This window comes from Pelophylax lessonae, assembly GCF_965119305.1.
Source record: "Pelophylax lessonae genome assembly, chromosome: 3".
In the NCBI taxonomy this organism is placed as follows: Eukaryota; Metazoa; Chordata; class Amphibia; order Anura; family Ranidae; genus Pelophylax; species Pelophylax lessonae.
The window spans coordinates 317,396,272-317,413,219 of record NC_138770.1 but is presented as its reverse complement, the minus strand read 5'-3'; the positions used below and the strand labels follow the sequence as shown (position 1 = coordinate 317,413,219).

Here is a 16,948-nt window from a genome sequence, read left to right as displayed (position 1 = left end):
CAAATAGGTCCACTTTGGGCACCCCCCAGATTCGGGTGATCCACAAGAAGACTTCTTGGTTTAAAGGACCATTCCATCTGTTTTACAGTCTTTTGGCTTAAGTCTGCCAGCATATGGTTGGTTCTCTTTAGATGAATGGCGGAGATGGATCTAATGTTTTTTTTGCCCCATGACAATATAGTTATCAGATCCATCAGCCGAATCGATTTTTTCCCCCTTGTCTGTTCAGGTATGCCACAGTTGAATCTGGAAATCTTTGCCTTGAATGGCCGTTGGAAAACTTTTAGCACTTCTTCTTCAGCTTTTAAATCCCTCACATTTGAGTAAGCTTGGGAACAGTGGGGGTTCCATTTTCCTTGCACGCATCGATCTGTCGTATGCGCTTCCCAACCAAGAGTGCTGGCTTCCGTGGTGATCCACACAGGATTGGTCTGAGCCCATCTGCGTCCCTCGAGGTAAATTAGTGGGTTGAGCCACCACCGGAGCGTTGCTTTGATATTCATCTCTAGGTATGATGGGTTGCCATCCCATCTTGCCAAAAAAAATAGAATTTTTGTAGGAACTTACCGTAAAATTATTTTCTCTGAGTCCTCTGACAGTCGCCGCCCGATGGTATTAGCCTTCACTAATGGGTAATGGTGCCCTCTGCAGGAGCAAGGCTAGGCAGATAATTGATTATCAGGTTAAATCAAAAAGCTTTTATACCTCGGCATGCCACTAGGGGGCCATCCCTCAGTCATTATCCTGAACCCAATCTGACATTACCTCAGTTTGTAGCAAGCAGTACCGGAAGGCAACAACCCCCAGATCCAAAAACCAGGGGCGGGGGCGGCGACTGTCAGAGGACTCAAGAGAAAATAATTTTACGATAAGTTCTTACAAAAATTCTATTTTCTCTTACGTCCTCTGACAGTCGCCACCCGATGGTATTAGCCTTCACTAATGGGACGTCCCAAAGCAGTGCAGGTATGAGGGTGGGAAAAGCAACGCAACCAAATTAGAAGGTAACGCAAACAGCCGGGCCAGTAACAACCTCAGTCCACAGGAAAAAACTGGAACAAACCCAGAAACAAAAAACACCCCAAGAAGGGGGGACAATAAAGATAATGTCCCCTTAAACAACTGCCGCACTCAAAACTTTGCGGCCAAAGGAAGCCTCTGAAGATGCCAAAACATCAAGTTTGTAAAATTTTGTGAAAGTGTGCACGAACGACCAAGTCGCCGCCCTGCACACCTGAGCCACAGAAGCCTGATGGTGAAAAGCCCAAGAGGCACTAACGGCTCGAGTAGAACGGCCTTTACCGGAAAAGGAGGAATCCGACCCTTAATGGAGTAGGCCTGAACAACGTCTGTCTGATCCACTTAGAAATGGTCGCCGCGGAAGCGGCCGATCCCTTCCGAGGTCCCTCAGGAAGAACAAATAGAGAATCAGACTGCCGAATCGACTCCGTGGCGGACAGGTAGACGTTGACCACCTGGACCACATCCAGGGAATGCAAAGCAAACTCCTTAGGATGCTTGGGTCGTGCACACAGCGAAGGCAACACGATATCTTCATTGAGGTGGAATGAAGAAACCACCTTGGGATGAAACGACTGATTCAGTCGCAGAACCACCTTATCTCTATGAAGTACCAAATAAGGAGACAAGGCCGCCAATTCAGACACTCTGCGAGCCAACGTGATTGCCACCAGAAAGGCAACTTTCTGTGGCAACACAGACAGCGGAATCTCTCTGATGTTCTCGAAGGGAGGTTGTTGTAGCATAGACCAAACCAAAAATTGAGATCCCATGGAGGCAAAGGAGCTCTCCTCGGAGGAGCCAAATGCCACGACCCTTGAATGAAGGTGTGGACTAAAGCCTAGTACACACGCAACGAATTTCCGCCGACCGGTCGTCCAACTTTTGTCCAGAGTGGCATTTTGTTGGTTGGAATGTGCTCTAGCCTACACACAAATTTTGTCGACCGACAGAATTCTACTTCAGAAGTGATGTTATGTGTTGGTTTGCTTTGTGTTCTTTCTTCTCTGAGCATGCCAAGTCTTGCTCATAAGATTTTTTCCCTGTCGAAATCTGTACTGACTGCACGAAAAATCGGACGTGTTTTGACGGAGGACAAAAATTTTATAGCCTGCACACCAGAATTTTTTTCGGCAGAAAAGTCAGAGTCGGTTGTCGGAAGCATCATACCAAAAAGCCGAAAATTGGCAGATCGGTCAGACGAAAATTCCCGGCCGAATTTCGACTCGTGTGTACGGGGCTTTAGGCATGTGACGCCAAAGGTCGTTGAAAAAAGATGGCCAAGGCCGACAACAGACCCTTGACCGTAGTCAGCGCCAGATGCTGATCCACGCCCTTCTGCAGGAAGGCCAAGACCTTCGCCATCGAGAAGGAACGAGGGTGAAGACCATTCGCTTCGTACCAAGCGATATACGCTTTCCAGGTGCGGTGATAAATCTTCCTTGAAGTGGCTTTAACAAGGTAGGGATGACCGCCTGTGGAAGACCTCTATCCCTCAGGACCTGGCTTTCAACAGCCATGCTGTTAAAGCCAGAGACTGTAGAGCAGGATGGAAGATCGGTCCTTGAGACAGAAGATCATCTCGCAGCGGAAGCCGCCAGGGAGGTTCGACGACCATCTGAACGATGTCCGCGTACCAGGACCGTCGAGGCCAGTCCAGGGCCACTAGAATGATTGACATCCGTTCGACGCCAACTTGCGGAGGAACCTGGACAACAGTTGAATCGGAGGAAAGGCATACAGTAGCCGATAGCGGTGCCAGGGCACCACCAACGCGTCCGGGGGGCGCACAGGAGGTGAAACACCTCCGGATGTAGGGACCATTCCCCTTGGTCCAAAGTCTGGCGACTCAGATAGTCCGCCTGCTAGTTTTCCACACCGGGAATGTGAACGGCCGAGATCGCCGGTACATGCGATTCGGCCCATGATAGAATCTCGGCCACTTCCTTGGCCGCCCGGGCACTCCTCGTGCCCTCTTGGTGATTGATATAAGCCACAGCTGTGCCGTTGTCCGTCTGTACCCGGACCGGACACCCCTGAAGCTGAGATGACCACCGGAACAGACAAAGCTTGATCGCACAGAGCTCTAAGACGTTTATCGGCAGCGAAGTCTCCCCCGCCAACCACGTCCCCTGGGCACAAAGCATGCCCAAAACACCTCCCCAACCTGACAGGCTGGCATCTGTGGTGAGAATCGTCCATAACAGAGGCCGGAAGGTCTGGCCCTTTGTCAAGGACGGCAACCGGAGCCACCACAAGAGCTCCGACTGCACCGGACGACTCAATGAAATCCTCCTTTCCAAGGACTGAGGCGTCCTTTCCCATCTAGCCAGAAGCTCCGCTTGCAGAGTCCTGGTGTAAAATTGAGCAAACTGAACTGCTTCGAAGGCCGAGACCAAGCCAAGAACCCGCATGCAGGTCCGCAAAGAGGAGAGATCGTTGAGCCCGAGAGCTCTGGTCTCCTCCCGCAGAGTCCCGAGTTTGTCCTCCGGAAGGAATACCCGAGATTGAGGACCATCCCTAGGTACTGAAGACGAGTTGAGGGAGTCAGTGCTGACTTCCGAAAATTGATGGTCCACCCGAACTCCTGTAACATCTGAACCGCCACGGCCAGATCGCTTGCCAAGGTCACACATGAGTTCGACCTTAAAGCTTTAAGTCGATGGAAGCCAGGAAGTCCCCAGGCCGCAATGACGCCACCACCGACCGGATGGATTCCATCCTGAACTTCTGTACCCGCACAAAGCGGTTCAGAGACTTCAAACCCAGAATCGGACGCACCTTGTCCTCTTTCCTGGGCACCGTGAACAGGTTGAAGTAAAACCCGCGAAAGCGATCCCGTGAAGGAACGGGTACAATGACTCCTTGGGCAAGCAGATCGTGCACTGCTCCCATGAGATTTCTTAGACAATCGGGGGACAGCTGGAGATTGGATGGGAAGAACCTGTCTGCGGTGCGAGATCGAAACTCGATTTTGTACCCTGAACGAATCAGTTCATGAACCCATCTGTCCTGAATACCGGACAACCAAGGTAAGGTTCCTGAAAGCAACGCAGACATCCCCCCACCGAGACAACGGGTGAGGGCGTCCCTTCAGGAAGAGGTGGACTGGGCCGCCGAGCCAGACTAACCAGCTTTTGGCTTAGCCGACCACGGCTTCTTGTGGCCACCGGGAGGTCGGAAGGGTTTTTCCTTCTCCTGCGTCCCAAAGGCACGAAAGGAATTATGTTGAGTCTTGAAGGAATGCCCCCTCCGCGTGCGGGGGGACTTACCCTTATTGACCTGGGGCAACAGAGTACACTTACCTCCCAGGAGCCCCTTAATTAACTCATCTAGAGTTTCCCAAAAAGACGACCCCCCTCATAGGGGACCTCAGATACTGTCTTTTTGGACGCGTGGTCAGCTGACCAGCGCTTTTACCAGGTAATGCGTCGGATCCCAATCCCCACCGCCGACAACCGGGCAACCAACAGAGCCTCGTCCAAGGCCGTGTCGCACAGGAACATCCCAGTTCGGATGAGTTGATCCACCATGGCAAGGGCAGTCGGAGAGGCCGACTCAGCCACCAGAGTGCTGCAAAGCCCCTTGCACCATGTCGTGAGCACCTGAGAGACCATCACTGAGGCAAACCGGTTTCAACAGAGAACCCGCCACCAGATAAATGTGGCGGGTGAGCGCTTCCACACGCCTATCTGCCGGATCCCTGAATACCGGGGAATCCTCTACTGGCATCAAGGTGGACTTATTCAGCCTAGACACAGTGTGATACACTTTTGGGGACACCGTCCAACATTTGTCTACCGCCTCCAAGAACGGATAGCGGATGGAAAAATGCTTAGGCACCACCAACATGTACTTAATGCGCCGCCACTGGTCATTCACAATCTCGTGAAATTCCTCAAGGCAGGAAAAAGCCTTACCCGACTTCTGGGGTCTGCAGAACCCGAAAGCGGACCGCTTACTTTACTGAGATGGCTCATCGTCAAGATTGAGAGTTTATTTTTTGGCGCTAATGAGAGCATCCATTGTAGCGCGTTCCCGCGCTACCGAGGAGGAGGATTCCTTCTCCCTCTCAGAAGCGGAGGACCAGGACCCCTCAGGGGGACCATCATCCGTGGCAACTAATTCGGGCTCAGAGTGAGAGGACTGGGAGGGCACAGGCTGTTTTTTGGAGGAGCGTTCCGACATCAGCAGATTCACCTGGGACGCCAAAGTCGCAAGAGCAGCAGATATGGAGGCCATGTTTGAGGATTCAGGTGTACCCGAAGCCCCCACCAGGTCTGCGGGGAATGTTATCCTGGGAGTCCATTTTTGCCTTAAAAGGAAAAAGGGACGCTAGCCCTTTAAATCAGCGGTTCCCACGGACCCCTCCCCCCGCAATCTGCACTAACAGAAAGAGCCCCCTGAGAAAAAACACACTAGCCACAAGTAAAATTCGATTTGGTTGAAAAATGGCAGAGGAATGAGCAAAAATCCCCCAGCTCGTCAGTACTTGGCACCAGCGTCCTACACAGGAGAAGTGTGAAGGAGGAAGTGACCTCACATTGCTGGAGGCCTAGCCCTGGAACCCAGACAAAAGGTGCCTATTGAAACTCAATGGAAAATGTCACAGGGAAAATGGCCGCTTGCCCTTACTAGGCATTGCCCACATCCAAGATGGCGCCCGATCGGGAGCATGTGCATAATCCCAAAATGGCTGCTGTCCTCACACAGAGCTTAGAATCTGCTCACCATAAAACATGGCGGCCGCTCCAAACGGCGTGAAAAAAAGTGCACACATTCTGGCTATCATCGGGGACCCCAGGGAGACCCCTACAGCACCCCACACAGCACCCCCAGCAAGGGCAGGGAGAACTAACAACCCGGCCACAAGGGGGATCCTACAGAGACCACCAGCCCTGCTATCCCCTAAGAGTGGGCCCACAACCCCCCCCCCCCCCCCCAACGTCCCCAGGGACAAGGGGGTAACAGTACTCACCAGTCCAGGAAGCGGGCACCGCTCAGATACCGGAGACCTCCCACCCTAAGTGGGGGTGCCGTCAGCCAAGGAGGGATGCTGGCAACACGCGGGCGATCCGGGCTGAGACACCCTCAGCGAAGGCGCAGCTCCAAAGGCTCGTCCCCATTCGGAGGGGCACTGTCGTTGCGAGGCCTGGGCGTACCAGTAACCTGCGACGCTCGTTGGCAGGCTGGGACTCCATAAGGATCTATAATACCCAGTCAGTGGCCCAGCTCTGCAGTCACTTGTAGTCCTCCAGGAAAGGAATCCCTGACTAACCAGTGATAGTGAGAGAAATAAAAATCTATTGTGCAAAGAAAAACACATGAATTCAGAAAAAAAACAAAGAAAGCTGAGACACAAGGTCCCAGCAGAAAGACCTAACCAGCTCCTGAGCTAGGCAGCGTAAAACTGAGGTAATGTCAGACTGGGTTCAGGATAATGGCTGAGGGATGGCCCCCTAGTGGCGTTCCGAGGTATAAGCGTTTTTTGTATTAACCTGATAATCAATTATCTGCCTAGCCTTGCTCCTGCAGAGGGCGCCATTACCCATTAGTGAAGGCTAATACCATCGGGTGGCGACTGTCAGAGAACGTAAGAGAAAATTTGATTTTTTAGAGGTCTCATATGGAGCGGAGCCCAGGTGATGGCCGGGTTTGAGGACGTCATTAGTCCCAGCACTGTCATGCTACATCTCATGGTCATGGATTTAGCTCCTATCAGGGAATATGTCACTTTTGTTTTTTTTCCCTCCATCAGGAAAATATTTGTAATTTTGGCATCTAGCATGTAACCCTAGTATAGGACTCTCTAGCTTATGGTTAATTGTGATTTCTCTTCGTTCACAATCCATCCTAAGCTTTGTAAATAAGAGATGCTTTTGTGCAGATTGACTTCCGTCTGTCTGCTGATTCGTGAAGAACAATAGATCGTCTAGGTATGGCACCACACCTATGCCTTGCTGTCTTAGGCTTTTTAGGGCTTCTGCCATTATTTTGGAGAAGATCCTGGGTGCAGAAGAGATACCGAAAGGTAGAGCTATGTACTGCTGATGTAGAGTGGTGGCTAGACCCCGGACCGCAAATCTTCAGTATCTTTGATAACTCTTATCGCCACATGTAGATATGCATCATGCAGATCCACCGTGGCCATGAACACTCCTGCCGGAAGAATATTCCTGACCGAGTAGATGGACTCCATCTTGAATCTCTTATACCTTATCTTTTTGTTGAGTGGTTTGAGGTTTAGTATGAGCCTTAGCTTGCCTGATGGCTGCTTCCTCGCAAATGTGTGTGAATAGACTCCTGTCTTTTCTTCAATGGTCCAGAAGTGTTTAAAGCGGAGTTCCACCCAAAAGTGGAACTTCCGCTCGTTCGTTTCCTCCCCCCCCCTCCGGTGCCACATGTGCCACCTTTCAGCGGGGAGGGGGCGTTTACCTGTTTTTGGGAAGGAGGAGGGGCCAAAGTTCCGAGGGGCGGCTGCACCGTCCCTCTGAAGTTTGGCCCCCTCCTCTTTCCCCCGCCGCTGAGCCAATTCGGCTGCGGTACTGACATCACTGGACTCCAGGACAGGCATAAGTCCTAATATTAAAAGTCAGCAGCTACAGTATGTGTAGCTGCTGACTTTTAATTTTTGAAGGGGGGGGGTGGAACTCCACAGAACTCCGCTTTAAGCAAGGCTAAAAAATCTTTTTCATGACTGTAAAGGTGTGCTTTCTGTCTCAAGCATTCTACTGCTGTCATATATGACATTACAGCAGGATATGACACATGTCAGCACAGATCTGCAGATCTGTAAACCAATAAGGTGGGTAACCAAAGACTTTCCCTTTAAAAAAAAAAAAAAATAATATCTCAAGAGGCGTCAGAGAGAAGAGCAATTATATTCACCTCTACAGAAGCCCAAGTCTCCCACTTTCCCTCAGGTTACTGCTGTGTCTTGTACAGATGTAGGGGTCAGAGAAAGGATCATGGTGCAAAGGAGACACAGGCATCAAACCCTCCTGTAAAGCTGGCCATGGACAGTTTGAATCTCCGCCGATATAGCAGAGACTGGCTGAGATTCGATCCATCCATGGGCAGGCTGATTGTACTGAAATCAATCATTCAAATGACTTCAGTACAAACAGCGTGTCAGATTTTTTGCATGAGATCACTGCCGGCAGCTACAGTATCTCACAAAAGTGAGTACACCCCTCACATTTTTGTATTTTATTATACCTTTTCATGTGACAACACTGAAGAAATGACACTTTCCTAAAATGTAAAGTAGTGAGTGTACAGCTTGTATAACACTGTAAATTTGCTGTCCCCACAAAATAACTCAACACACAGCCATTAATGTCTAAACTGCTGGCAACAAAAGTGAGTACACCCTTAAGTTAAAATGTCCAAATTGGGCCCAAAGTGTCAATATTTTGTGGGGCCACCATTATTTTCCAGCACTGCCTTAACCCTCTTGGGCATGGAGTTCACCAGAGCTTCACAGGTTGCCACTGGATTCCTCTTCCACTCCTCCATGACAACATCACAGAGCTTATAGATGTTAGAGACCTTGCGCTCCTCCACCTTCCATTTGAGGATGCCCCACAGATGCTCAATAGGGTTTAGGTTTGGAGTCAAGCTTGGCCAGTCCATCACCTTTACCCTCAGCTTTTTTAGCAAGGCAGTGGTCGTCTTGGAGGTGTGTTTGGGGTCGTTATGTTGGAACACTGTCCTTCGACCCAGTCTCCGAAGGGAGGGGGATCATGCTCTGCTTCATTATGTCACAGCACATGTTGGCATTCATGGTTCCCTCGATGAACTGTAGCTCCCCAGTGCCGGCAGCACTCATGCAGCACCAGACCATGACACTCCCACCACCATGCTTGACTGTAGGCAAGACACACTTGTCTTTGTACTCCTCACCTGGTTGCCGCCATACACACTTGGCACCATCTGAACCAAATAAGTTTATCCTGGAATAATCAGATCACAAGACATGGTTGCAGTAATCCATGTCCATAGTCTGCTTGTCTTCAGCAAACTGTTTGCGGGCTTTCTTGTGCATCATCTTTAGAAGAGGCTTCCTTCTGGGACCACAGCCATGCAGACCAATTTGATGCAGTGTGCGGCGTATGGTCTGAAAACTGACAGGCTGACACCCCCACCTTTAACCTCTGCAGCAATGCTGGCAGCATTCATACATCTATTTCACAAGGACAACCTCTGGATATGAGGCATGTGCACTAAACTTCTTTGTGGACCATGGCAAGGCCTGTTCCGAGTGGAACCTGTCCTGTTAAACCGCTGTATGGTCTTGGCCACCGTGCTGCAGCTCAGTTTCAGGGTCTTGGCAATTTTCCTATAGCCTAGGCCATCTTTATGTAGAGAAACAATTATTTTTTTCAGATCCTCAGAGTTCTTCGCCATGAGGTACCATGTTGAACTTCCAGTGACCAGTAAGAGAGTGAGAGCGATAACTACAAATTTAACACACCTGCTCCCTATTCACACCTGAGACCTTGTAACACTAATGAGTCACATTACACCGGGGGAGGGAAAATGGCTAATTGGGCCCAATTTGGACATTTGCACTTAAGGGTGTACTCACGTTTGTTGCCGGTGGTTTAGAAATTAATGGCTGTGTGTTGAGTTATTTTGAGGGGACAGCAAATTTACACTGCTATACAAGCTGTACACTCACTACTTTACATTGTAGCAAAGTGTCATTTCTTCAGTGTTTTCACATGAAAAGATATAATAAAATATTTATAAAAATGTGAGGGGTGTACTAACTTTTGTGAGGTACTGTATAGCCGCTAGCAGTGATTTTTATGTTCTGCCGACAGGGAAGGCTCCCCGCTGGCAAGACAATAGCGCTGCAGGAGAAATTCCTCCATGAACACTGGCTGTGTTGATGGGGGGAAAATCAAGCAATTTCCTTTCCTGCAACCCGTGATTGCAGCAAAGAGAATTGCATCATCTCTGGCTTGCTTAAGTGTCTGATGCTTTAGGACCCTTTCACACAAGAGGTCTGATTGTATCTGGCTGTCCATTTTTTTAGGCAGACCTAATCGGACCCACTATTCTTTTCTATGGGCAGTCTGATGTTAACGGACTTGGTTACATCTGGCTACCTCGGAGTCTGATCCAAAAAAAAAAAAAAAATGAAGGGAACTGTTCCCCTATGTCTGGCCAGATTAGATCAGAGGGCAGTTCGATGTAAACATACAGCTGGTCAATTTACATCTGGCTGCCCATAGAGCATAGCAAGCTGTGTCCATATCTGCTCTGCTTAGCTCAGCAGGGGATCAGCGGACAGATCCCTTGCTGAGCAAAACCGGATCAGGCCTGTGTGAAAGGGGCCTGAGTCTTACAGAGGCTGCATTTTCAGGGAGGATGGATTTACTAGAGACTATTACAACTTTGTATCATACAAACACATGTGTTAAGCCGGCCATAGATGGTTCAGCAGGAGCGGCTGAGATTTGAACCATGTATGGACAGGCTGAATGTTCCCAAGTTGAAAGATCAATGAATTTGGGTATAACCAGCCTGCCGGATTTAACATGCGATTATTACAAGCGACTGTTATAGCCTCTAGCAAAAATCACTGTGTTTTCTTGTTGGAGACAGCACCCCCACTTCCCGTCTGGAGAACACAATGGCTCCGTGGGAGGGATTCCTCTGTCATCGCAGTTTTTGTTGATGGGGGAAATCAAGCAATTTTCTTTCTAGGAAAGAAAATCGCTTCATCTATGGCCGGCTTTAGTGTGTTTGCAGTGTCACTAATTTTGAAGGCACTCAAACACTAAATAAACACACAGTAATGCACTGTTGTAAAAATAGAACAAGTGCATTTCTACTGTCTGTGCTGGTGCCTTGGCAGCCCATTCAAACGAATGAGCTACCTTAACGGAATGCATTTTAATGGTTAAAATAATGCTTGGCATTAATGCACCACAAGGGTGTAAATGGGTCCTTGAAGTGTTTATTTTTCTTTTTTTTTTTAAGTTTTTGACAGTTAAAAATGGTTAAAACTGCTGTGAAGTTTATTTTCCCTGGCTGTGTGCCATTGGGTGATTTCCCTTCACTGAACCTCATGAACATACAACAGGAAGGGAGAGGAAATCTTCTTAATCTCCTTGACAGTTGTCATAGAAACCAACATCCCTATTGGAAGATTTCCCTTCAGCACTTGTTTTGGTGACAATCATACATTTTGGTGCTCCATTACTTTCTGCCTCACTAATAATGGTCACTACGGCAAACGGAGAAGGTCAATCTTTCAAAGATGATATACCCTCCCTTAAGCTGGGTATACATGGTCAGTTTTTTCTGAACTGACAGATCGACGCATCAATGCAACTATTTTCAGGGATCTCTTCTGCTGACCTACTGTATTCTGATGGAGGCGTTTTAGGTCACAGCCATAGAAAATAAAATTGCAGAATTCCTCCAATTGTCACATATATTACAAATAAAAAGAAAATGGTCAAATGCCTTTAGGAAATTTGGCGCAGAACCTATAAATACAGCCATAACATCAAACAAGTGGCGCTGCAAATGCTAAATCACCTCACAGTTTTGTGACAATGGTGATCCAATGTTTACGCCAACTTTGCCCAGCTCTGGTTTTATTTTGGCCCTGGTTTTATCATGGCATTGAACATGAAATCGACCAAAACTTGGAGCGTTTAAGCAGAATAAGGCTGACCATACATATATATATTTTTTTTTATTTCATTTAATCAGCGTGTTAAAATGAGGGGAAAAAAAAAAAAAAAAAAAAGACCTGCTCTCACTCTGTTATAGTGTTGTGATAGTGGGGAGCCTTCCCCGGCATCAGAACACACGGATCTGTGTGGTCAGGAATAGCCAGCAACACTGATCCTAAAAAACCTAGCTGGCTGGTTGTACAGAACTTGGTCAATCGATCAATGTGTGGCAGCTTGCAGTTATTGCACGCAAAAAAAAATAAATAAATAAATAAAAAATCAGACAGGCTGGTTGTACCAAGGTTGCTCGATGAAACGACTCCAGTACAACCAGCGGGTTGAACGAAAAAAAACAGAAAATATACCCGCTCCAGCTGTGCTATAGTGTTGTGATGGTGAGGAGCCTTCCCCGCCATCAGAACACACTGAACAATGTGGCCGGGAATAGCTGGCTGTACTAATTATTACGGAAAAACCTGGCTGGCTGGTTACAAAAGTTGATTGATCTTTTGATTATTGGCGCTGGCAGTTATCGCATGCAGAAAAAAAAAAAAATATATACACACACATATATATATATATATATATATATATATATATATATATATATATATATATATATACATACATACATACATATACACACACACATACATACATATAAATAATATACATATCAGACTGGCTGGTTGTACCGAGGTTGCTCGATGAATCGACTCCAGTACAATCAGCGGGTTGAACGAAAAAAGAAAAAAAAAACGTACCCGCTCCAGCTGTGCTATAGTGTTGTGATAGTGAGGAGCCTTCCCCGCCATCAGAACATACTGATCTGTGTGGTCAGGAATAGCTGGCTGCACAGATTTTTCTGGAAAAACCTGGCTGGCTGGTTGTATAGAAGTTGATTAATCGATTGATTATTGCCACAGGCAATCACATGAAAAAAAAAAAAAAATCAGACAGGCTGGTTGTACAGAGGTTGAGCGATGGATCCACTCCAGTACAACCAGCCCGCCCTTACATAAATTAAAATTGGGCCAGTCCCTACTAAATCGGCCAAATTTCGAGCCATGTATGGCCGCCTTAACACAAGTAGAAGTACAAACGTTTTAGTTCAAGTAGTATGGTGGCCATTCTCGCTTCAAAAAATGATCGATTTCTTTTCCGCATGATCTCTTCTGATAAGAATAAATTGATCTATACTAGATAACCCTTTAGATTGCTATGCCACACACAGGGAAATGGATTTCAAAATCGATATGAGTAACTTAAAAATTAGGGATCGACTGATTATCCGCAAAGCATATATATTGAGGGCCGATATGCACTTTCCCCGATACATCAGAATCAGCCTTTTGAGTGCATGTACCGGGGTGATGCCTGCAGCTAGAGGCATCACCCCGGTACCGGTGTCCATAGCCGACGGTCGGCTGTCTTGTAATGACAAGCAATGCGGCTGAGAAGCCGCTCGGCTGTCATTCCAAGGAGTGGGAGGGGACGCCCCCCTCCCACGGCTCGCCCGAGTCTCCTGTTCCACCGGGAGACCCGGGCATCCTACCTTCACCGCCGCCATCTGACCGGGTCTCCATCTGTACCACTGCCGTCTGACCGAGTCTCCATTTCTTTGAATTCGGCGCCGCAGAGTACCCAGAAGTGATGTCATGACATCACTTCCGGGTACTGGCGGCGCAGAATTCAAAATCTTACAGCATTCAAAACAGCCAAACTTTGCGTTTTGAATGCTTTAAGTGCAGAGGAGGGGTTTGGGGTCTTTTAGACCCCCAGATCCCTCCACCACAGTACCTGTAGACATTTAAAAAAAAATAATGTCCGGAAATATCGGCAGATACCAATATCTGATGACCAAAATATCGGTATCGGCTGTTAAAAATCGATCACCATTACAAATACAATCATCTTTTTCCACCGTGTGATCCCATAATCTGATCATTCGATTTTATCTCGGGCCTTTGCATCAATGCAAAAACAATCGATAACATTCCACCCTGGTCGATCAACTAAGTTTGACGGCGTCTGAACCTTTTAGAAAAGCAGTTACAGCTATCCTATTGTATGCGGACTCAATCATTGTGATCAAATCACACATTGATCAGATAAAAAAAAGTAACGGATGCTAAATAGCACATCAGAAAAAAAAAAAAGAGACAATACTAATAAATATTACATTTCACATCGATCAAATGAATGAAAATAATAAATAGAGCTAAAAGAAAAAAAAGGTGCTGGGGGGGGGGGGGGAGGGGGGGACCATCGTTAGCCACTAAAAAAAAAAAAAAAGTCAAACAAGCATTAAAGTGTTCATTCTATTGTAGTTCTAAGGATATATTGCTATCCATCTCCTATCACAGTGACATTGACAGTGAAGTCCTGTCATCCTTCCACAGAGCCCAGCTCCTTCCTATCAGACACACACAGAGCTGGGTCATGGTCAGACTCAGCTTATGGTGGACACAGTGCTGAGGTGACAAGAACTTGTGAAGTGTCTCAGGCACAGGACAGGTACAGGGCTCCAGAGATGAGGGAGGTTTCCAGAAACCCCCCGGTGGGTGAGTGGATGAGGAGGCACGTCCCCCGGACACAGAAAGTACATAGGAGTTGTATACATTGAGTGGTGTCATGGCATTCTCCCGCTCACTCACCAGAGTCTGCTCGTATTTCAGAGCCCGGGGCTCCATCCCGTTGCCCGGCATGTCTTCAGCTATGTTCTCCGCTCCTCTGCGGCTCCTGGAATGTCTGCAGCCCACCGCCTCTCCAGCTAGTTCTCATTCAACACAAGTCTCTTTCCCTCAGTCCCACGTCTCTCTCAGTTCCCCCTCCCCGTACACACCCCCTTTCCCGCCCATTGTCGTGGCTCAGTCATGGCCTCCAGCTCTGTGTGCTCTCGGCTGTGTGTGCTCTCAGCTCTGCTACACATAGAAATAGTGGAGGCCACTGACTGTGTCATGACATAGAAAGCACCAGTGCACCTCACAGAAAGCCTCCTATATAACGGTTGCCATGGGCAACACCTCACACAGCACACCACAGAAGGCCTTTACCTCATTCACACAGAGATTTCATATAAGTAGAGACTTCACCCGAAAGGAAAAGTTCTGCTTTTCTGCCTCCTCCCTAACTTTTTTGTACTTATTTCCTTTTGGGGGGACAGGTACTTAGTTTTGATAGGTACCCGCTCTCCAGGATCCCAACAAAAGTTTGGACCCCCCCCCCCTCACTTTGCCCGCATCGTTTTGGGACACATCACAGGTCCTAGAAGGCTGTGGCACCCTTCATAAAGTGCATGCTCAGTGGGAAACCTGCTGTGAAGCAATTTACAGCCGTTTTCGCACACTAGACATGGCGGGATTAGGGACCTGAAGACTTGCCAAGAATCCGCACTGAATCCCTAGACAGGTAATTGTCCTCTAAAGCCCCGTACACACGTAGCGATTGTCGGCCGTAAATATTCGGCCGCCGAACGATCTGCCGATTGTCGGCTTGTTGGTATGATGCTTCCGACAACTGACAGCGAATTTTCAGCCAAACAGAATCTGGGGTGCAGACTTTAAAATTTTTGTTGGCCGTCACCAGAACGGCCGATTGTTCGCCAGTCAATACAGAATTCGGCCGACAAACAGCAGATTAGCAAGACTGGGCATGCTCAGAAAAGAAAAAACACATGGAAAGTTAACCATCACATGACATCACTTCTGCAGTCGGCTGTTGTTGGCCGACAAAATTCGTGTGCAGTCTTTAGCACTTTTCAGCCGACAGGACAGCACCGGACAAAAGACGACCGATCGTTCGGCCGACATTCGGTACGTGTGTACAGGGCTTTACTTAAGTGGTAGTATTCTCCGCTTTTTAACTTTTACCTACAGATAAGCCTATAATAAGCCTTACCTGTAGGTAAAATTATTATCTCCTAAACCTGCGGGGTTTAGTAGATTTTCACCCTGCATGCAGCCGCTGACAGCAGCGGCGCATGCGCTCTGAAGATCCGGCGGACCTTCAGAGCTCCTTGCCGGAAAGTGAACTGTCATCCCGGCTACGGCCACTCACAGCGCCGGAGCCGCCGAACCCGGAAGAGAGGCCGAGGGAGAATGTCAGCTGCCTCAGCGGTGTCCGGGCGACCGTTTCCGGGCTTTGTTCTAATTGAAGTATTTTATAATGAGCTAGTATGCGACGCATACTAGCTCATTATGTCTTTGCCCTGCAGGGTTTGGTTTTTTTTTTTTTTTTTTTTTTTGAGGATACAACCGCTTTAAGGCTCGGTTCACATACACAATATTGTCAAATGTATTAGGACATCTGCCTTTACACGCACATGAACTTTAATGACATCCCAGTCCTAGTCCATAGGGTTCAATATCGAGTTGAGTAGTGAGGTACAACTCTTCTGGGAAGGCTGTCCACAAGGTTTAGGAGTGTGTCTATGGGAACGTTTGACCATTCTTCCAGCAGCGCATTTGTGAGGTCAGGCTCAGGCACTGATGTTGGATAGAAGGCCTGACTTTACAGTCTGCGCATCTAATTCATCCCAAAGGTCTTTGATTAGGTTGAGGTCAGGACTCTTGCAAGCCAGTCAAGTTCCTCCAACCCAAACTGGCTCATCCATGTCTTTATGGACCTTGCTTTGTGCACTGGTCCAAATCATTTGGTGGAGGGGGGATTATGGTGTGGGGTTGTTTTTCAGAGGTTGGGCTTGGCCCCTTAGTTCCAGTGAAGGGAACTCTTAAGGCATCAGCATACCAAAACATTTTGGACAATGTTATGCTCCCAACTTTTATGGGAACATTTAAGGGTCCTGCACCTTTCTTGTGCGGATTTGGTGTGATTTGAGCCATACAAATGAATGGCTTAAATTACACTACACAGACATCACATGTGATTTGAATAGAAATTCTGTGCAATAACTATCTAAATCACATGTGATGTCTTGCACCATTAAACACTATATTACCAAGACATTTTGGACACTTTCATGCTCCAACTTTTATGGGAACAGTTTAGGGATGGCCCCTTCCTGTTTCAACATGACTGCGCACCAGTGCACAAAGCAAGGTCATAAAGACATGGATGAATGAGTCCTGACCTCAACCCGATAGAACACCCTTAGGATGAATTAGAGCGGAGACTGTGAGCAAGGCCTTCTTGTCCAATATCAGTGCCTGATCTCACAAACGCACTTTTGGAAGAATGGTCAAACATCCCCATAGACACACTCCTAAACC

At 47.8% G+C, this 16,948-nt stretch overlaps 1 protein-coding gene across 2 annotated transcripts in view; it reads right to left on the bottom strand.

The window, feature by feature from the left end:
* CLCN2 (chloride voltage-gated channel 2) overlaps positions 1 to 14,517 on the bottom strand; it is a 684,072-nt gene extending 669,555 nt beyond the window's left edge. For both annotated transcript variants that reach the window (XM_082249904.1, XM_082249905.1), the window contains exon 1: positions 14,375 to 14,517. In XM_082249904.1, the coding sequence (XP_082106030.1) occupies positions 14,375 to 14,425 (51 nt within the window). In that variant the 5' untranslated portion in view covers positions 14,426 to 14,517. The remainder of the gene's footprint in view (positions 1 to 14,374) is intronic.
* Between the last annotated feature and the right edge of the window lie 2,431 nt (positions 14,518 to 16,948).